General features: G+C 55.0%; 1 protein-coding gene and 1 long non-coding RNA gene across 5 annotated transcripts in view; both read right to left on the reverse strand.

Annotated features, from left to right (window-relative positions):
* Window positions 1–6,733, reverse strand: part of BCL11B (BAF chromatin remodeling complex subunit BCL11B) — an 89,006-nt gene extending 82,273 nt beyond the window's left edge. For all 4 annotated transcript variants that reach the window (XM_036239216.1, XM_036239214.1, XM_036239215.1 and 1 more), the window contains exon 1: window positions 6,589–6,733. In XM_036239216.1, the coding sequence (XP_036095109.1) occupies window positions 6,589–6,646 (58 nt within the window). In that variant the 5' untranslated portion in view covers window positions 6,647–6,733. The remainder of the gene's footprint in view (window positions 1–6,588) is intronic.
* Window positions 6,734–15,034: 8,301 nt separating this feature from the next.
* On the reverse strand, window positions 15,035–19,430 carry LOC107518579. The gene is made up of 3 exons (XR_001598906.2): window positions 19,296–19,430; window positions 17,854–17,938; window positions 15,035–15,338 (listed from the first exon to the last, which is right to left on the reverse strand). It is a non-coding gene; the product is annotated as an uncharacterized LOC107518579 (long non-coding RNA).
* Window positions 19,431–22,008: the final 2,578 nt, after the last annotated feature.

Consider the following 22,008-nt stretch of genomic DNA (forward strand, 5'->3'; position numbering starts at 1 on the left):
AATTCAACCCCAAACAGATTATCAGCTGCCTCAGAAAAAGAAAAAGAAGAACGAATTTCTTGAATTTCAGCAACTACACAAAAGACTCGCATGTGTCAAAACGCAGGACGAAAAGTCCCCCGAATGTGGCACCATTAATCAAGCCTTGATCTGGTGTCACTTTTGCCAGTAAAAACGATGCCGCTCCCCCCCCCCCGCCCCCCTCAGTGGCTCGTGCGAGAAGTGTGTGCCTCTGCTCTCCTGTGTCTCCAAATAGCCTGGCCGTGGCACTCTCCATACACGCCCTGGGGAAGCCACTGCTCGGGGGAGCCAGCCAACACACGTCTTTCTTGGGGAGGGGGACAGAACAGGAGGAGATCTCAACAACATTCGGCTCCCTGGGAAAAAAGGTTTGTGGGAGGGGAGAGCGGGCGGGGGGGGGGGAGACGGGGGGGGGGTGGTCACAGAACACGCAGGAGCCCAGGCCTGACCATGCGGGTAAATAAAGGACGGTGCAAAGTGACAAAGCCGCTCTCCGCGTGGCTGGGTGACACAGACGTTCGCTCCGGGTACCCTCCCGTGCCCGCTCCCCGTTAAAAGCCACCGCCAGTGTCCCTGCGTCCAATGCCACCTTCCGAGGAGGACGCCCTGCTGGCCTCGGTAACTTGACAGCGCAGTGCAGAGCACAGTCCCCAAATAGCATTTATTTTCCCTCGTCCTCCCAGAAGTGACACGGCATTAAACCCAGAGGCCACAGTCCTTGGAGAATTTCAGCTAAAGGTAGGACCTAACCGGACAGCCAGAGGGGTCCTTCCTGAAGCCCTGGGAGGCGCAGGACACAGTCCCCAAAGGTCAAGAACCCCATCCGTACCCTCCCCCAGATAGATATTTTTTTCAAGCATCATCATGTCTCTGGTCTGTGTTTCATTACAGCTCGTGAAACTCCCCCCGGGTTCCGAGGCACAGGTTTGGGGATTTCTAAAGTGGATGTTTTGAACGGTTTTCTGCAGGCCAGAGGCCACTGGCCGGCCCCAGGCGGCGAGGGGAGGGTGCCACTTCATCTCGAGCTGTCGAATGAGCTTGCCGCAATCTGCTTACAACTGGCTCGATTCAAACATTAAATGAAGTAAAGAAATCATCAGATAAATTGCTAGCCCTCCTCGGTACTGGAGAGGGAAGGCTCCTTCAGCTGATGACAGCGTAGGCTTTTGTCTGACCTAATTTATTTCTCTTTCAGGTTAGAATAAAGCACTCTTTGCTGTGGCAGGGTAACCTCTACTGCCCAGATATTGAACTCGAGCACAGGACTCGGGGTTAACTGTGCTGTCTCCAGATGTCTCGAACTTGAAGAAGAAGACATTACAGATCCAGAAATCCCGTGATCAAAAGCGCCCATGTTCCCCAGCACTAGATTACACGTTTAGGGGAGAAACTGTGTCATTCAAAGCCGTCCACTACGAGCCCTGTTTGGGGTGACAGGGATTAGCAACGCTGGGTCTAGCAACAAGCAAAGTTTCGCCCATCATTTGAGCTGGCATTTTATATCTGGAGGGAAGGATGCTGTTTCCCTCGGTCCCGGGGGAACATTATCTAATCCGTGGAACTGAGAATCCGAGTGGTATAAAAGCTGAGGGGAAAGGACTTCCGGTCATCAGGCCGTTTCAGGCACACGGCTCCCGAAGGCAGCCCGCCATTCTCTGCTCTCCCCTGCGTTGGTGGCATACAACATAGAAACGGACAAAATGAGCCGCTCTCTTCCCAGCCCCTCTGGCCGGATCCTGAGTCCCTTAGCAGCCTAAAGGAATTTTTCAGGAGGTCGAGACCACAGCCTGATCAGGAGAAACACAGCCATTTAAAATTAACCATGTTAATGGTTTTAAAGAGAGAGAGAGAAGAGACATATACCCCCATCTGCCAAGTAAAGGGCTTGTAAATCAATGCCGATAGCTTGGAAATAGATTTCTCAAACTTATATTTTCATTTTGTCCCGCTCGAATCTCTGCAGGAAAATCAATATTACAACTTCACACTTAAGACATTTTGCAGCAGCGTCAAGGGCCTCGCCGCGGAAGCAAGGCTGTTCCTAGCCCAGCTCCGCCGAGGCGCCGAGCCATGACACGGGCGCCGAGCGCCCCCTAGCTGCCAAGCGGCGGCAGGCGCGGTTTCGGGCTTGCCATCAACCAGAAGCCAGTGCAACTGAAAGTTTATTTTGGAAAGTCTTTTATCACAACAAGCAGCAGAGATTGCAAAGCGACCGAGAAGGGAGATGCAAAGGGAAAAAAGGGGAGGCTGGTGCAAGCCGTGTCCTAAGCGAAAAAAAGACAGTGCCGAGAGCTCGATTCTGAAAAGGCGCTAGAAGCTGGTGCTCTCTGCAGTCGGAAACTGGTATCTGTAAACGGACTGCTCTGCCTGCTTCCATCCCCCCCCTCCAGCCCACCCCGAGACGTAGTGCTAATTGTTGCCAAATGCACCCGAAGTCGGCCTTCGCTTCGGGTCAGGAGGACGCGCGCGCGGGGTCCCGCAGGGCGGTCAGCAGAGCGCCACACCCAGCCCTCTGACCTCAGCCTCCTTCCACGTTCTAAGGCCGGCTTCACCAAAGCAACGACATTCACTCCAGCACTTGAGAAATGACTCGTTTTCTATTACGAAATATTCTGAAGGCCAGACCAAAAAAAAAAAAAAAAAAAAATCGCCAAGGCCAGAGCACAGGCAGATCACAACCTCTCCTTCTCAAAAAAAAAAAATAAAAAAAAAAAAAAAAGAAAAAGAAAGAAAAGAAAGAAAAAAGAAAAAGAAAAAAGAAAAGAAAGAAAGAAAAAGGAAAGAAAGAAAAGAAACATGCATCTGTACATAATGTTCAGGGAGGGGAAGAATACCCTTTTAAAATATTAGGGGTTGTTAAAATACGCTCCCGGCTGTTTTCTCTCAGGTGTGAATTACAAATGAATAAAATCAGCCTGGCATAACACCTTCGATGAACACGTTTCATTCTCCCGTGGAATCAGAGCAGCTGACTTCTATCACACTTCTAATGATATGGGGTTTCCTTCTGTGCAGAAGGGAGACAAACTTCACTCCCCCCACAACTACCAGAAACAGGGAGGGAGGGCATATCTTATGAAATTTATCAGAGGCCCAATTTTGAAAGATACGTAGACAACTGGAGATCTACCATACCCTGGGGAGTTAAGATCATTGCGAGGACGGCCGCCTGCAAAACACACAGCTAAAGCAAAACCTAATTTAAAGGGCAACCGTGGCATGAACGCAGCCTAACTTCCGAGTCAAATCCTGGGTCTCTCGCCCTGCAAAATGGTGAATTCATACAGAAAAGTATTCATCTTCCAAGGAAACCTGTTGGTGGGTTGCTGAAAAATCACCTGCGTTGGAGTGGTGTAATTCACCACGGGCATCTTATTTTCTCCCGAAAGACTCGGCTCCTTAGTGGACTGATGTTCGTACCCCTCTCCGCTCACCCTGTCTAGCACGTCAGCTCACAGCCCTTCCCTCTGCCTGGTCAGACAACTGTCCCTCTTCCTCCCCTCTTCAATATTGTCCCTGTGTCGTTTTGTGTTTGTTTTTATTAAGAGCAGGGTCTGTCCTTCAGTTTTAAAAGCCATATCCATCTGGGTCAAACATTTTGAAACAAACCAGAAGCTCAGGTTTTCATCCCCAGCTGTCCCTTTCATACCTCCCTCCTCTCACTGGCCCTGTCTGTAAATTTAACTAGCTCATTATGGATCCCTTCTCTGACGGCCCCAAGATTACCGAGAGGCTGTTTGTGTGCTCACGGTGTTTCCCAGACCATCGGTTAGCCCAGGTTGCATCATCCCTAAAGCACCTGAGGCTGCTGCTCTGCAGGCCGGCGGACTGCCACCCAGCTGAAGATGCACCGCGTGTAGGTGCTTTCTTTCACATTTAAAATCTAAAACGTGAACCCCAGATGGGGCCTGTGACAGCACCCGTTTTGCTGGCCAGGGCTCCAGAGCACCTTCGACCCACAGCCGCCGTGTTATTGACGAGGGGCAGATTTCCACAGGCCGTGCAGCCTGACCTGCACCCAGGTCTTGCCCGTCTCCAGCCTGTTCTCCCACCTTCCCAGTGACACAGGACAGACAGAGAAGCCAGCCGCTTTTTGATAATAAACAGCCTTGGCTGGAAGCTGGGAGGAACGCTCTCCCTGCTTAAACGCCTGCCCGTGCTTCGGGCTCCATGTGCCCCGAAAGGCAGGCGAGATACCCTTTGCCCTCTGCCTCCTCGTCCCCACCTTTCTTCTGCTTGGCCTCTCTTTTTCCTCCCTGCCCCTGCTCCAGTGTCAGCCGGCTTCCCTCAGCACCACTCTGAGCAAGGCTGAGCCAGAGAGAGACGTGAAACAAATGAAGGATGGAAGGCTGTCGCACCATGCACCCCTGGCCCCCCGCACCCAACTGCCACCAGGTCAGGGCTCTCTCCTGACGTCCCAGGAGTGCCAGACGAAGGGAGAGCAAAAGCATAGCAAAACCTACCTGCTTCTTTCCCCTGACACACAACTGCAAACACGCCTGGCTCCTTTTGCTGCTGCCAGCTTAGCCATGCACCCCCCAACACACACACACACACACACACACACACACACGCACACACGCACACACAACTCCCCCTTCCCTTCCCCGAACCCCCCCAACGTCCCCCTCCTCAAAAACAACCCTTGCGATTATACAGAGGCTATGTGGGGCAAATTACCTCGTGCAGAAATTAGGCGTCTGCAAGTATGGACATTCTAACGACCACTCCACTATCTAGAGGAGGAGGGGATACGCGATTGATTAAGGACAAATGTCAACTGGTAAAAAAAAGAGGACCTTGCTCAAGCCAGGCTCCAATCTGACTGCAAAACATTTTGTTTTAAATGCAACCAGCGAGTTCTCTTTCACGTGAGAACGGTGCAAAATAAAAGAGAAGTCCTCTTCCCTTCCTTCGAAAAGGCATCCCTCTCCCAAGGTGAACCCCAATTTAATATCTATTTCCCCCTCCCCTCAAAATAATAATAAATCCGCAAATTCTTACTAACGTATCTGCCGTAACAAAGGAGAGATGGCAGCAGCAACTGCTCCGAGCAGATGGCTCCTGTGCTGGGTTTTCAGGGGAGGGGAGAACCCCTTTATATATTTATTTATTTATTTAAATTTTTTAAAATATAACATAAATATTCGGCTCTCGGCCGCCCCACAGCCAGTCCTGGCGGCGGCTGGGCGCGCAGCTCTCTCCAGCCCCGCGCGGGCAGCCCGGCCCCAGCCCGCCGAGGTGCCCGGAGGACTGCAGGAACTCGACCTGCCCGCGGTCTCGATGGCACCAGAAGATGTTTTATTTCTACTGCAATTAAAAATTAAAAAATATATATATATAGCAGCGGAAACCCGGAGCGAGAGAAAGGACCGCGGGGGAAACGCTCGCGCGCCGCGGAGCAGCGGCCGGCCCGGCGGGCAGCGCTGCGAGCCGCCCTTCCGCCGGCGACCGAGCGGGCGCCCGGGGCGAGCTCCGCGGCAAAGCCCGCACCTGGGCCGCTCGCGCCCGCTCGCTCGCGTCTCCAAATAAGCCCGGCCCGGGCGCCGGGAGCGGCGGCGTCTCTGCCCCGCCGCCTGACTTTGCCCGCCCCGCCACTGGCCTGAAATCCGCACCATTCCGGCCGGTGCATTTCCGCGGCGACCTGCCTTGTTTATTTAGACAGAGAAGATGAAAGATACCGAGATGGAAGGATGTGTAAGAGATTGATAGGTCTCTCTCCTTTTCTTTTTCTTTCTTTTTTTTTTTTAACTACTATTTTACAAGCACATCCCTCTCTTCCCACTCCTAGCTGACAACCCTCTCCCCCCACCCCACCCCCGTGGCGGGGATTTTTACCAGCCCCCAATCCCCCCACCTCTTTTTGGAGTGGGGGGAAAGAAGACAGGATCGTCCCAGGAGACGGCGGAGGTGGGGAAATGGTGGGGGGTGGGGGGCGTGCAGGAGCCCGGCAGAGAGCCGCGCAGCTGGATTCTTTTGCAAATAGCGAAAGGAGGGGAGGGAAAGGCGGCTGCGGAATCCTAGGACCCGCCAGGCCGGGTGCAGCGACGGGGGACTCGGAGCCGCGGCCGCCGGTCGCCCCGCGTCTCCCCCAGCCCAGCGCGCACCCCGCTCTCCTCCGCCCGCGCCGTCAGCGCGGACCCACGCGCTCGCCAACTTTTCCCCACTTCCCGGCTCCCCCCTCCCCCTCCGCTCCCCCAGCCCCCTCCCCCTCCTCTCCAAACCCCGCCACCAGCGCCGCCGCCGCCACACACGCCGCTCGGAGGGGCGAGCGTCCAGCCGGGCTCCGCGCGCACACACACACCTCCTCCAGCCTGCGCGCCCCCTGCCCGGCCCGGCGCCCGCTCCGCAGGCCCCGGAGCCGGAGGCGCGTCCGACTGCGCAGCGCCCCGACTCCCCGAGCTGCAGAGAAACTTTCCTATGGCCCCCCGCCCCGCCACACACACAAGGCTCTGGGCCGACGCCGATGCCTCTGCGAGCCGGCGCCCGGCCCGGCTCGGTGTCCCCAGCCCCGGGCGCCCGGAGCCCCATCCTCCGGCCCCTCGCGCGCACGCCGCAGACACTTACGGGTGATGAGCTCCCTCTGGGACAAGTGCTGCGGGTTGCCCTGTTTGCGGCGGGACATTGCCCCGGCATCTATTCTGGCATCGCCCGGAGAGCCGCTCTGATGGGGGGAGCCGGGGGAGGGGGTCCGAGCCGCCGCCGCTGCCGCCGCGCCGCTGCCGCCGCCGCCGCCGCGCCTCCTCTGCCCGGGTTGGTGTTTTGGTTTTTTTTTTCCCTTCCTCTCTTGCCCTCTCTTCCTCCTCTTCTTCTTTATTTTGCTCTTTCTTCTACGCTGTTTTTTGTTTTGTTTGCAAAAAGAAAAAGAAGAAAAAGAAAAGAAAAAGCTCTCGATCTAAAATAGGAGAAAGAGGCAAAAAAAAAAATCTGCTGTTGCTTGCCGCGGACTAGCTGGTTTCTTTAAAAATATATTCTTTTGGAGGAAAAAAAAAATCCTTTGCGCTTCTTCAAATTGCTCGGCCTCCTGGACTTGCAAACGTCTTCTTGAACTTAAACCGGATTTTGCACCGGCTCCTGACACTTTCAGGGTCTGGTAGGTGGAAAGCGCACTTCTACCAGGAGGGGGGGGGGAGAAAAAAAATGCAAACAAATAAAAAATAAAAGAAGAAAAAGAAAAGAAAAAAACGCAAAGAAAACTTGGGGACTTGTCTCGTACCCCCTCACCCCGCCCCCTCAAAAAACCTAAAGCAATGTAGAACTGCCCAGGTTCGGTGGTTTCTGGGTTTTCTGCGGGCTGCCTGTTTTTTTCTCGGAGACTGACCCTTCCGAGGCTCTGGGGGGACTCCAGGAGCGGCTCCTTCCCAGTTCACCTGGCAGGCTGGCGCCGGCCGGAGAAGCTGCCGGGTCCCCGCGAGCGCTCCCCAGCGCTCCCCTGGCGCCGCGGGCCCGGGGGGAGCTGGGCTGAGGGGCGGCTCGCCCAGTGCGCCTGGGTCGGTGCGGGCGCGGACTGGGAGCTATAGATTGCAACGTGAAGATGGCGGAGTCCGGGTTCTCTGGGAGCTCTCGGTCTCTCTATGGCTGGGGCTGCCTCTGTACAATGGGATAAAATTCAAGTTCAAGTGCGGACGTGACGTTTAATCTGCTCTAGAGACAAAAAGACCCAGAGAGTCGGAGCACTGGGGGCGACTAGCGGTGGCTTTTTAACATTGTACCCTGTAAGAGAACAAGAAAGCACACACACACATACACACACACACACACACTCGCGCGCGCACGCGCGCGCACACATACACACTCGCCCGTGCGCACACCCGCAATCCAGGCCGGCCACACGTGCAAACGGCGTTTTTGTGCACGCATCTACTCGTGCACTGGCAGCGCAAACGGGGGACAGGGGACACGGTGGGCAGGATATTTTTAAATGAAAGAAAATCTTGTCCCTCCTCCCCTCCTGGGAGCAGGACCCCCTGAGAAGGGGGACAGAGTGCGGTGTGTGTGGAAGTTGAATTAACGCCAGTCCCCACCCACTCACCGAAAGGTCTTTCGAACTGGGGGGGGGGAGGGCGAGGGGGGGGCAAGAGGGCTGAGGTGGACATGGACCGGGGGAGATGGTCAATCGCTTCAGCTCCCCAGAAAAGTAGCTTGGATTTTACTTTTTGTTTTATTGCAGCATCGGGGTTAAACTTCTAAAAAGTGTCTCCTCATAAATCCTGACATTACAAACTCCGGGAGAGACGTGGACAACATTGAAAATACTCAGGGGAGAGAGAATCGAGGTCACATTTGGGGGAGGGGGACATGAGCCCTTGTTTCAGTCCCATTCCGTAAGGAGTGTTCACCCAAATCTGTGCGCTCCCTCCACCTCACCGCTTTAATTCCTCAGGGTCAAACACGGGCCCCACCCCCCTAAGGCCGGGGTCTGTGGGAAGCCTGGGGATACCGAGGCAGGGGTGCTCCACGTGGGAGAGGCACTTGAACGAGCTGACCGAGAAGTAGGTGTGGCCGGATCTCTGAAAATACTCGGGTCCCCTAGTTTCCTCCCACCCCCTGACAATTACTGCAACCTGGAAGGAACGCCCCCCGCTCCCGCTCGCCGCCCCCCACCCCACCCCGTGCTCCTCCGCCCAGGGCAGGACTCGAAATCGCCAGTCAGACTGGGAAGGACACAGCTGCCTTGTCAGCCGTTTGATCTCCCGCAGGCGAAGACAAGTGGAGTTGTGTGGGGCCTGTCGGTGGTCTGAGGACAGGGCCGGGGCGCGGTCCGCGCGGGCATATCCCTCCCTGCCCCGTCCCTCCCCAGGCCGCGGCCAGTTTCGTCTATTTGATGACCTGACCTCCGGGGCCGGCTGGGCGCGCCACGCGGCTGAGGCGCTCTCCCTTCTCTGGCTTTCTCTGGTATGAGCCGGGAGGCGGCCAGGGCGGGTCGGGGCCTGGCTCGGGGCTGGGCTTGGCGGGCGAGCCCAGCTGCATCCACCCCACCCCGCCCCCAGGCCCGGCTCCGGCGGCTTCTCCCGAGCGAGGGGCTGGGCCGTGACGCCTCAGGGCGCTCCACCTCCCTGTGGGCCTTTTCCTTCGGGGGTACACTGGGGTTTTGTTCGCCCCCTAGGTCTTGGGTGGAGCGACTGCACCAACAACTTAACAGACCTCAGCGCCCATTAGGGAGGACAGGAGCTCCCTGCCCAAACCGCCCCCCCAAAAACAATAAAATGCGCCCTAGCATGTAGTTCTGTGGATGGGCAGCAGGGTCGCGGCCAAGCGGGTGGAGAGTGGTCTGTGGAGGGGCGGTTGGGGGGGGGGGGCGAGTCAGCAGTCCCCACCCTCGAGGGCGCTGCACGCAGCTGCCCACCACCTCCAACCCTCACCCCACCTCCACGTGGTCCAAAGTCTAGAAGCACCTCCCTCTTCTCCCATCCCGCCCCAACGCGAAAATCTTTCCAGGAAAGTGGCCTAAGTAAGAAAAACTGCCCACGCACACCTTTAGCAAACTTCTTAAGAAAACTGTAAACTGGCCCTCCCGACTCGCCCAGATTCTTAAACTTAGGGAAGCAGTTAGCGCTCTCTTTCTGAGAATTGGCCTCGCGAAGTCCAGAGAGGGCGAGCGGTTTGCCCGAGGTCACACAGCGCTCGGGGCAGCTCCGGACTCGACTCGCTTCCGCACGCACGCTGCGCGCGCCGCCGGCGCCCCGGCGCGCGAAAGCCCGACCCGCGCCCCGCGCCCCCCGGCGCTTGGTTACAATGAAGGGGGACTCGGTCTGAGGCTGGGGGGAAACGAGGCGGCCCCCTCAAGGAAGGGAACTCTCGGCGGGCTGCTCCGGGAGCTCAGGCAGCGCGGCTGCAGCTGCCACCTCCGGCGCGCTCTGGCGGCGAGGTCCGCGGCGGGGGCACCCCCACCCCAGCCCTGGCAGGAAGTAGCGGGCAGGGGGCGGCGCGGGCGGCGAATGGCCGGAGCACTTTCTCATTGGCCCCGCGCTGCCCCGACGGCGGGAAGAGGGACGCGCGGGCGGGCCGGCGCAAGGCCGGACACGCCACCGCCCGCCGGCGCGCTCCACCTCGCGGCGGCGGGGGAGAGGCGGCCCCGGCCCTGCCCAGCCCGGCGCTGGCCCCTTCGCCCTCCGCCGCCGCCTCCTCTCCCGAGAGGCGGCCGGACGCAGGCAGCGAGCGATCCCAGCTGCGGTTCCAGTCTCCTTTTTTTCCCTCTGCCCGTCTGGCACGGGCATCATTAGCGCTGAAAGCTGCTAATGTCTGGTCTCACAGCTCCCCCTTTAGTCTTGCTGCGCTCCCTGTCTCGCGTTCCAACCCGGATCAATAGCCGCCTCTCCGCCGACCTTGACCTCCCCCTCGACCCCGCCTGGCTTCGGCAGCTGGCCCGCACTAATGTTTCTCCACTCTTGATGCCCAGACAACAGGCGGGCGGGGAGGGAGAGGGTGGCGGAGCTCCGGCCGCAGCCCAGTTCCCACCCCCTCCTCGGGACCCCGGGCAGCAGGGGATCGGGTAGCCTTCTGAGAAGGTCACTGCACACGCACACACGTGTGTATGCGCGCGCGCGCGCACACACACACACACACCGCCCGTCGATCTGTCAATCCTTTGTTTAGAATAAAAGTCACTCTATCCCCAAAAGGGGGGGGGGGCAGTGCAGGTGTTTAACACAGGAAAATATAAAGGAAAAAGTGCAGGGACGCGTGTGGTCCTGAATATTACACAACTTCACACCCATTTCTCCAGCACCTACTGCAGACCTACTGTGTGCTAGGCCCAGAGCTGGGGTTCTGTGCAGACTGGAATTAGATGGAGAGAAATGTTGCATTTTCTGCACTATCTTAAAAAAAAAAAAAAAAAGCCGATGTTAAAAGCCTCTTGAACTCACGAATACTCACTCCCTGCTCTCTTTTTTCCTAGCTTCACGGGCATTCCAGCACATAACCCGCGATAGTCTCAGTCACTTTAAATTTCTTTATAGAGGAATAGTTCAGAAATTAGAAATCGTTTCATCAAACCAGAGCATATTTTTATTAACTCGTGTAGGGCTCTGAGTCCCTGTGCATGCTGCGTGTAACACACCCATGGGGGGGGGGCAAATGAAGCAGACACGTGACCACGCCCTCCCCCTGCAACTCCCCCCTCCCACCCCCCAGCCAGGCTTCTGTTTAAAATTCTTTGAACTAATAATCGATACTTAACTCTTAGCTGAGGCGGGGCTCTATATGAGACTTTACGATATCTTTCCTTTCTGGGCTGTTATATTTTATATTATGTCTTTACAGAATTTTGGAGTCAAGACGAGTAGTATGAGTAGAAATGGGAACTCCCAGAGTTTCTGCAGAAAAATCGGTGCAAAGAGGAGGCGAATCTTTTCCTAGTCACAGGAGTGGGGCCCACTCAGAAGCAAACTGTCTGCTAATTCCTATTCCTCGGGATCTATAAACACTGTTGACTGAGACAATGAGGATAAATGCATTGATCCGATCGGTGGGTTGACTTGTTTTAACTTTCAGGAAAGCGCCATGGAGGGACTAAGCAAACCCTATTTATGTACACATTAATCAGGCTCCCAAGATGGCCCTTATCTCCTTCTTCACAGAATCTCCAGGAGCTATCAAATCCAGAAGCATAAAAGGACAAAGGAGGTCTTTTGTGCTTCCTGGCATGTCTTCTAGAATTCTTTGATGTCATTACTGAAAATTACAGCAAATGTCTAAGTGCCAGAAGCACGCAGTGAAGGCTGTGCTGGGTTTGGAGGAGGGTTTTTCACCGTCACATCCTAACAGAGGCAGGACCGTGAGACTTGCCTTCCAACAATTATTTGGTTGATTCTCTCCAGGGACTGAATTTAGTGCTTTTGTTAAAACGGGGCACCATTCGTACAATATTAGTTTCTGCAAGTAAAGCTTGGGCTTAATCCGATAGCGGATTTCCAACTGTCGCTCACCTGCGTGCGGTACAGGTATGTCCAAGGAAATCTGAGAGGCATCATGGCCTGCCGTCTTCACAGCTGCAGCCTGCAAGGGGTTAAGCTAAAATCACTGCTCCTGATTCATGTATTATTTTCCTTTAAAAAAAAAAAATACTTAACCCAGCTCTCCGTATATGAAAAAGACTCACACCCACATTGAATGTTCCTAGCTCTGTCCCTGTCATCAGAAATGATACTGAATGGCTCAGTACTAGAGGCTCTGGAACTATTTCTACAGTTTTCTCACCTCATTTGGAATTTTCTTGCCTTGCTAATTTTAATTCTTTAGTTGAGTCATCAATTCAAATTTGGTAGGGACTGGCATCACCCAGTTGGTCGACTTGGAAGAAATTTTGTTCACGAAGATGATCCGATCGCATTAAATCCTACCACCCCTCGCCTGCACAGAGATCACAGCGGGCTGTGGGGGAAGGTGGGTGTGTGTGTGGGTGTGTGTGTGTGGGTGTGTGTGGGTGTGGCGGACAGAAAGGGTCTCAGCTGCTTTCCTTCTCCTCTCTGAGTTTCCAAATCGTATAGCTGAAAATGTAACACACAATCACACACATGCGCACGCCCCAGTCCGAATTCAGTGGTCCAGGACTGTCGATCTCCCTATGGAGGGAACAGACAAGGAAGACAAACAGAGTTAAAATGGTTCATCTGGGGAAAGAACTGGGAATCAGAAGGGAATTTTCAGTTCTGACTCTGGCTGTCACAACTGCTGCTACAGCGAGGTGTCTGGCGATAGCACGTGGGGAGGGGCTGGGGGTGGAGGCAGTAATGATCACCTTCTAACACGGGTTTTACGAGGCTGTGAGGATTAATTAGTTTGTATCCTTAAGCAGTTTGAGAAAGAGGAAGTTTCAGTAAATGCTAAGCTGGAGTTGTAGATGAATCTGACTCAGTTGGAGGCTCTGCACCCCCCACCCCACCCCCACCCCCAACCCAGGCTCTGAAAACTGTCTGTGCTGAGATGCACTACAAAGGAGGAGTGAAGGAGAAGCGCTCGCTCAGGGGAGAACAGAGAAGGGGAGAGAGAGAGAGGGAGAGGGGGTGAGAGAGAGAGAGAGAGAGAGAGAGACTGAGAGAGAGGAATGAGTCAGGCTAGCATCCTCCGAAAGGCGCTAGGGATGAAATGCTGCAAGGGGGCGCTTACCGAAAAACAAAACTAAGAACCAGCCAACACCTTGCTTCAGCTACGCCTTCCAGAGCTGGAAAAGAAGGGTTCTGGGAGATCTTGTCTGCTGTTGTGTAGCTCTAGAAACAGCCATGTGTGTGCTTTCGAGTGAGTTCAACAAAGGTAGTTCGTATCCTAGAAAACACTTCAGCAGTGTTCCCTCTGACGGAGAAGGACGAAGGTTGCAAGATGGCAAACGAGCCGCTAGAACACGAAGTTTGAACTGCGGGAGCGTTACTGAAGATGGAATAATAGATCTATAGTGCGCGGAAGTTATAGAAGTTGTTCCGTTATGCGCATATTAAAACGTTGCATCTGCTTGAAGACACACTTTCCCTTCGACTTACAAAGCAGACAATTTGTTACAACAAAAGATAATTAATACCATCCAGGGAAAACCGAGATGGTGGATTGCTGTGCATTCTGGTACAGTGTATTCGTTTAATCTGGGTCCTTTTTAGGGAAAAAAAAATGATTTTACTGTCATTTGAAGCTTTGGGGATTGTTGAAACAACAATGGCTTCTAAAATATGGATGTAGCAATAACATTTCCCATTTGAACTTGCGACAAAGCCTCTCTCTCTCTCTCTCTCTCTCTCTCTCTCTCTCTCTCTCTCTGTCTTTCTCTCTCTCTCATTCTCTCTGTCTCCCAAATGCGTCCTGAAATGGAACTCTGGACAGCAGCAAAAAGACACGCACCTCTGACCTGTCTCCAAGAGTCTGCAGTCGTAACAGGGCAGATTTACGGTCAATTTTTTACCATCTGAATTTGGGTCTCCGGATTCAAACCAGTAGATGCCTCAGCCGTGGGGATTTAGCACAGGCATCTGCAGCTTCATTATTCGTATCTGCTTAACAGGAACAATTAGAGAACTGAAGAGTGAGGACGCCTGTTTGGGGACCGTTTCGGTATTGTACCCAGACCACACATTTCGGCTGGAAGGAACACAGTAATATATAAAGCATTAGTGAATTTAACACTCCGCGTTGTGTTTGGGGAATCGAATTGTCGATGTTTCTGGCAAGAACTCATACTCCAATTGAAATCTATCAAACACCTTAATTAGCTCCGGGTACCTGAATGCACCCAACCCAGAAGCAGGTCGGAAGGCGTGCGAGGGGAAGGGCAGGGGCCTCACAGGGGCACACGGGCCTCCCCTGTTCCCCAGGGTCCTGTGGCCTCGGTCTCCAGACCGGGATGTGTGGGCAACGGTGGGAAGTCGGACATGCCCAGCCCTCGCCCTCGCAGCCACAGGGGAGGTGCCTGAGCGTGTCTGGATGGCTCGCGGGGTGCTGGCTAACGGGATGGGAAGAGGCCACGGCCACGCAAAGCTGTCGCCGACGGTAGCCGGAGTCTTTTCCTCAGCCAACCGTTCCACCTGGACCTCAGTACAAATTATTGTTTTCAATTACCACCTGTGTATTCCTTCCCATGCAACTTATTGATGTAAAATTACAGCTACACCGGTATAAATAAGTTATGCCGCAGTTGTAAAATGGAAGAAATTTTGTTGTAGCAATTATGTTCAGCAAGATGACAAAATAAATTTCCAGAGCTGTGCCTGCAGTAACCTGGGGAATTTAAACCTCATAATTTCCATTCATTTCAGATAATTTGGAGTAATTTCTATATGTAATAACTTTGTAATGAAAAACACAGCGGTGCTGAAGTGATTTCGCTCCGTTTTTTTTCCTCCTATGGTATACATGGCACAAAATAAATGATAAAAATAATATTTCCTTTTTATATGTGTGTGTGTTGAGTAATTCCTTCAGCAAAAAAAAAAAAAAATCATAAACTAATACCAGGACTAAATCTCTGTCCACAAAATGAAAAATAAATTGAGTTAAAGAAAGTGAAAAAGTATGAAAGGCTGTGGATGTTTCATTGTGAGTTTATTGAATTGTCTTATTCCCATGCTCTTCCCGGTCTCTAAGGGGCACGGTTCCCAGGTAAGGGGCAGACGCAGGCCGGCCGCAGACTCCCGGGAGGGGGCTGCAGGGGGACTGGCTAGAGTGTCCGCCCAGGCGGCGACTTCTCACCCAGGAGCCGCCGGGCAGTGCCGTCTCCTCCTGCGATGAGCTGGGCCGTTCCGAGTTGCTTTTTCCCACCAAGGTCTTCGAGGGCGACTTTCGCTACGACTGGACATGGTCTTTTAGGCTGGGTAGCGGTCACGTGGGTCCTCCTTTAATTAATGACAGAGCGAGGTGGCACTGTTTTCCCTAGCCGCACCTGCCCAGCCTCTGGCGGTGACACCTGCCGCCGAGGGGCCCAGCCCCCCAGCCCGCGGCATGAGCTGGCGGAAGCCCCCACCGGGTTGTTGGAAGGGATGCGGGCAGTGGCCGCCTCAGCTCCCAGGCCATGTAGTCGGCCTCATCCGCCGCCTCGGCTCCCATCAAGGGTCACCTCTAAATGAAAACGGGGGGCTGGGTCTGCATGGGGCGTCCCCCCCAACCCTGCCTGCAAGGAGTGACGGCCAGAACAGCTATGAGCCGCCTGCCCTGCAACATCCTGCCACTGAACGCAGTCAGGGGCACAGACCTAGAGTCTCGGGGGGAGTCACAGGCCCCCGATGGCCGGGCGCTCCGGGGCGGGAGAGGCGGGCACAATGCCCCAGGCTCAGTGAGCTTCCTTGTCAGACAGCGGTTGGATCCCCTGTAGGGTGGCTGTCTAAGCAGTGGAGCACAGGCCTCGATGCCCGGCTCAGTCTTTGGCACCCAGCAGTCGCTTCGTAATCATGGCCGTGGCTTATCTCTCAACAGCGCGCATTGACGGGATGCCTACTATGTGCCGTTCACAACGAGGGCTGCTGGGGCGAAAGACAGCAGGATGTGTGATGGTGAGTGCCCAGGTTCCTCGCTTCAGACCTGGATTTGCACACCTCCCTCCGCGTCTCAGGTGCTCTTATATGATATCCAAGACGCTGTGCGAATGACGTCAGGTCGTCTGCCCGAAAGCCCCCAGCACAGGGCCTGGCACCGAGTAGGCATTTCAGAAGTCGTAGATGTTATTATTATCATGATTATCACGTAGGCTTCCCGTGGGGGTCGAGGGGAGACGCACACCCAACACGGTCTACGGCACGCGCTCCAGCACCTCCATTTCAGAACCGAAAAGAATAATTCTCCCCAGATTTCATTCATGCACATATTCAGCTACTATTGATGAAGCACCTACTGTGTGCCAGGGACCAGGCTATCCTCTGGGTATTCCCGGGGGAAGACATCAAAGGCTACACATAGCATGTGGCGGGGCTCCGAGCTCCTCACGGACGCCAGAGTTTGCCTTCTCTCCTCTCCCTGGGCGGCTGGCACGTGTTAGGCTATCAGCGAATGAGCCGGCGAGGCCTCCGTACAAGACCTAGCGCATCTGGAGAATGCCATGTGGACAAAGCCGAGCCCACAGGACGGGGGCCGGGAAGAAGCCCCTTGGCACGTCAAGCGCCGTCTCAGAGCGGGGAGCCCGAGGGGCGCGGTTCGTTTCCTCGAGTCTCCAGATTCCCCACGGTCGGCATTTATGCCTTATATAATCATCTCTCCCAAAATTACAAAAAGTTGCGGCAACTGTACTTTGGCAGGAGGTGGGGGTGGGCGGGGGGGGGGGTGCGAGGAAAAAAAAGACTGGGAGGAAATGCAGAAATGACGGCCGCCATCGTATTAGGGTGATGTATTAGGGAGCCTTTTAGAAGAACTTTATTCCCCAAACCTCCCAAAATGTCCTCAAAGACTTGCCGTACATTTTTTTTTTTTATAAAGTTCTGTAAAAGAATCAGGAAAGCAATTCCTGGGCTGCAAAGAACAGCTCCGTGGGGAGTGTGTGGGGTGGGGTGGGGGGGTCCGGCCTTGAGATGAGGTCACAGGAAAACCCTGTCCTGTCGCGGGTGCAAGAGGACGGCGGGACCAGGTGTCGCGGGGCCCCTTTCAAGAAGCTGCCTTGATTTCCCCTTCATTCCATTCCGTTCGGAGACCTCCATCACCCGAAAGCGCTCCCTGAGGCAAGACCCTCTGAAGTCCTAAGGGGCTGGTTTTCAATGCCACCTGTCCCCACCCTCTGGGGACACAAACCTGGCTCTCTCCATCCTGCCGGGCTCCGTGCTGGGTGCGCGCCTAGTGTGGGCACTTGCAGACACCCACAGTGAAGACTGTCCTCCCGAAGCTTCCCCCTCCTTCCCACCTTCTGTCATCCGGGGAGATAATTCATTTATGCAGCTTTCACAGAAGACTGACATTTTCGACTTTTTTTAGCAGAATAAATTCATAAGGTAAATTAGGGGGTGGGACCCCTAGTGTCCTAGGCAGATTCAAACTGGTAATTACAGAGGCCTAATTATGTATTCACCACGGAGCCTTCTGGAACACGGAAGGCTACAGGATGGTTCTTCCTCTTCCTGCAGAGGACCTCGCCAGCAAGCCTTGCTGGAGACGCACACTTGTCACCAGCACCCATGTCCTGCTATTTGCAGAGAGAACGCTGGCCCCACTCAGGGCACCCTGATTTTCCCTAATGGTAGTGAAGTCAAATATTTTTATAGATCGAGAATCCTGACTTGGAGAAAATAAATCTTTTTAAAAAAGCAATTTTGCATGGCTGTTTGTTTGTTCGTTTGTTAATCTTCCCTAAATTCCTCGTAGAGTTCTAAATCTACATCTACCGGCCTATGGCATCAAAATTATCGTCGTCACGGCCTTTCCCGCGCTCACCTGGGTGCTCCTTGTGGTGGGAACTGTATCTTCTACTCCCAAGTTTCATCGGAACTCAGCCTGGGGTTCGGCCTCAATGCGGATGCTGAGTGAATGAAAAAGTACACAAGGGCGCTTAGAAGAGAAAGACCCGGGGCCCCGGCAGAGCGGGGACCTGGGGGACAGCCAGGCCTTGCTCACGCATCCCCGCATGACATGTGTTTGCCCGCTCTCCCTCATCCCTTCTCCAGTGGCCTCTCTGCTCCCCAAGCCTCGGACCATTCGCTTGGCAAACACGCCTCGAGCTCTCTTTGGGTTGAAGTGTGTCCTCCCCCTAATACGTTGAAGTCCTAAGCCCTGTCCGTATCTGTGACTGTGACCTCAGTTAGAAATCGGGTCTTTGCAGATGCGATTGGTTAAACTAAGGTGACGTGATCCTGGACGAGGGCGCCCCGCTAATCCAACGCGACCGAGTCCTTGTAAGAAAAGGAGAGGACACACAGAGGGGGAGCCACACGGGCCAAAAGGCCATGCGCTCCCAGGGACAAGGGACACCACGAACGCCCAGCAGCCGCGAGGATCTGGAAGAGGACGAGGAGGACCGGCCCTGCCGGCGCCCTGGTTTCAGACTTCCGGCCTCCGGACCTGACACAAGCGTCTGTGGTTTTAATCTCCCCAGTTTGCGGTGCTCCTGTGACGGCGGTTCCAGGAAACGCACGGTGCCCCTGCTCGGTGCCGGGCCGTGAGGGAGCGACAGGGGAGCCGAGCTGGACGAGGTGCGTGAGGACCCTGCGCTCACGGGGCTCGGAGGCCCCGGGCCCGTCCCGCAGCCCCTGCATGTTGTCAAGAACCATTGGCCTTCCTTGTCACTCTCGGAAAGAGCCGTAACGACCGGACGATCAAGGCCTTGGGGCCAAGATGATGGCGGGTTCCTCCCTCCATCCTGCGGGCCCGCTCACACGCACACACTCATCCCAGCTTGGGCTTCGCGTGTACTTCAAGGTCCAGGTGTAATGGCAGAACTTGGGGACGAGCAAGACTCCCGCGGAAGAAACGTCTGGGGGCTGAACAGCCTTCCCAGAGGCCCTCAGATCTGCCCCCCAAGTAAGCACACACTCAGCATCTATGCGAGGTTGACTCCAAAAGAAGCCTGCACCCCTCTGAAACAACCAACTAGAGGTGTTAGCTTGGTTTGTGGTTGGGTTTCGTTTTCTTCTGGGGTTTGATAAACAAAGAATAAAAACAAGAGACAACAAAGAACTGAACGCTTTGTAGCAACAGTGGCGAATCTAGGGAAAATGGAACTGAATAAAAGACAGGCACCTCGGGTTTATAGCAAAACTATTTGGGGTCTAGAACACTGCTCTGCCCACACCTCCCTCCCCGTACACACACACACACACACACACACACACCCGTGGGATCCTGACAGCACGTGGATGATCAGAAAGGAGTCGCTTTACCTTTCTTCATCATGTACCCTCCTCGGAAAGCTCAGGCAGGGGCAGGGCTGACTTCGGACGTCTCTGCTGCCTTGGGTCCTGTGTGCGCAGCGTGGGAGGGCGAACAGAGAATTCACACTTCTGAAAAGTGCTGGGTTCACACCCAGACACAGGGCTTTGGCAGTTTCGACCAAACACACGCTCCGAGGTGATGTAATTTAGGTAATGGGGAGGGGGAGGGGGAGGTGCTGTCTTCCTGTTAGACTGTGACCCTCCAGTGGAGTGAGTCACGGGGTTGGGGTTCCGGATGAGAACCGACACAGTCTGCGCCCCTACTGTGTGCCAGGCACTGGTTGGACGTCTTACATCACACCCAGCGACGCACCTGTACTCACAACCCATTGGCCAGAGCTAGTCATGTGACCCGACCTAATGGCAAGAAGGCTGGGAAATGCGGACAAGCCCCTTGAAATATTGGAGGGCTGTGCCTGCTGGGCAGCGTGTCCAAAGACGGTGTGTCCCTCAGATGCCACGTCTTAAATACAAGGGCAAATGAGCCTTAGCTAGAAATTTCCTCACCAGTCGAAGTGGGGGGCAAGAGAATGGCTCCGTGGCCGCAGTTACGCTCCTGCTTTGTCGCAGAACTGACCTAGGGTTCTCGCTCGGAGCCAGTGGGCTTTTCCCCCATCCTCTGAGATTCGCCGAGGGCCCTGTCCCTTGACCCCTCTCTCTCCGCGCTTGCCCCCATCACTTCGAAGAAGCGAGGTGACTTCCGGGTAATACAGAGGCCTCAGTCTAGATTTTATTACTCATCGTGCATCTTGTCATAAGGAGCAAACGAACCTGCAGGACCTGGTGGTGACCAGTCATCTTGGACAAAGGCACTTGCAGGCAGAGCCCCTCTCATCCAGAAATGTGTCCGTTCGACATGCCAATCAAGAGACTTTCTCGCTCCGGAAGGTGTGAGCTAGGTGTGTGGGATAATGCGAAACACCCAGGCTTCACTCCGAAGCCCTCAAAATAGTGTTTGATGGATGGATTTGGAACAGAGAACTTTTCAGCTGGGAGGAACCGAGAGGTGATGCTGTCCACCTACCTCGGGGGGCAGTCTGAGGCCAGGAGGAGAAGGCGCCTGCCCAGAGGGCGTGCCTGGGCCGGGGGCGGACCCCCCTGCTCCTCCCAGGCCCGTGGCTCTGAGCCAAACATCCCCAAATCCCTTTGCAATCTGTCCACCAGCAAATGAGAAACAAGCCGGTGAGAAACCGTAGGACTCTGTCTCCGTTAGGCCTGGCGGAGGCTTGAAAAGGCCCATGACGCCCAGTCCCCCAAGATGACGCTGGGTGTCAGGGACATGGCAGCAGGTGTGGCGGGACCCTCCAGTCATCCGGGAAGGGCAGGGGCAGTTTGGGGCGCCCCTCCTTCTGTGCCAGCCACGTCTAGTCTGCGGGCCTCATCGCCACGCAAGGTCCCACTGTGCGCCACGTGCGCCCTGTGCGAGGCCGGAGAGGCAGCCCTCACCTCGGACTCGGTGTCCACGCCAGAAAGGCCACCAGCTCCTAAAGAAACCAGGGACTGACTCGGGAGGGAAGTGGGTGTCCAGGCGGGAAGGTTCCCCACCAATGCGCGTCAGGTCCCCAGCGGTAGAGGCCATTCTCTGAGGGCCCTCGCTGCGGCACGCGGCCGCCCCGGGGAGCGTCTCAGCTGCCTGCCGAGTTCTCAGGGGTTGTGAGGCTTGGCTCTGCTGCCAATGCCCGGGACACACTGTCGCAATCGCGTCAGAAGGGACGTGATTCTACAGTGGACACTTTGAGTCGAAGGGGTCCTGGGGATGGCGGTTTAGCCCCATGTGGTAACAGATGGGGAAACTGAGGCCGGCCACCTTCTCCATGTGCCGCGGCCTGCATCCTTACGTCGTGTCTCCCAGGCTGCCGGGGGGCTCTGGCCTGGTTCCTGGAGCAGGTGACAGGCTACAACTACCTGTTCGGAGCCCTCGTCTGGGAAGTCAGCCCCTCACCTCCTCCTTCCGGGAGGCGCCCCTTCTGTCCTCCCCCGGCCCTGCCCCAGAGGCAGCCACGGTGTCTGGGGATTCTCCGGTTTCTCTCTCTGTCCCTCACCGGGGCAGAGACCACAGATGCCCACGCGTGCGTCACCAGCCCCCACCCACAGTAAGCTCCCGGGATAAGTGCATGGGCCAGCGAGTCGGTGGACAGCAAACGGAGGAGCGATGGAGGGAGGCGAGGGAGTGAACGGAGCCGCGCACGCGTCGGTGCCTGGAGCGGCGGTCGGGGGACCCGGAGAGCGGCTGCCCCAGACCCATCGGCGGAAGGCGGTGCCGCCTGCTTCCTCGCCAGGGGAGCCGCGGGCAGGGGCCTCCACCGGGCTCAGGGGAGACAACTTGAGCATCGAAAAAATAATGATGACGATGATGACGACAAATGATTATAGTCTACAGAATAAAGTTAGAGTCTATGAGTCCGTGCTGACTCATAACTAAATGAATAGATGGGAAGAAAGACTTATAGTAAAGAGCCAATTAATAAAATTAGGAAGAATGACAGTAAATCACCATTATTAATTATTATTATTATTATTTCAGACATGAGACATTCATGGATGCTAAAACTAGTGGATGAACATTTGCGGAACAACAGGATGTTTGCATAGTCTCACCTGACACCTTTTAATTACAACAGGTAAAATAGTAACTATACTGGAGAAACCTGGACGATACCAG

Source organism: Rousettus aegyptiacus, unplaced genomic scaffold, assembly GCF_014176215.1.
Source record: "Rousettus aegyptiacus isolate mRouAeg1 unplaced genomic scaffold, mRouAeg1.p scaffold_m13_p_3, whole genome shotgun sequence".
Classification (NCBI taxonomy): domain Eukaryota; kingdom Metazoa; phylum Chordata; class Mammalia; order Chiroptera; family Pteropodidae; genus Rousettus; species Rousettus aegyptiacus.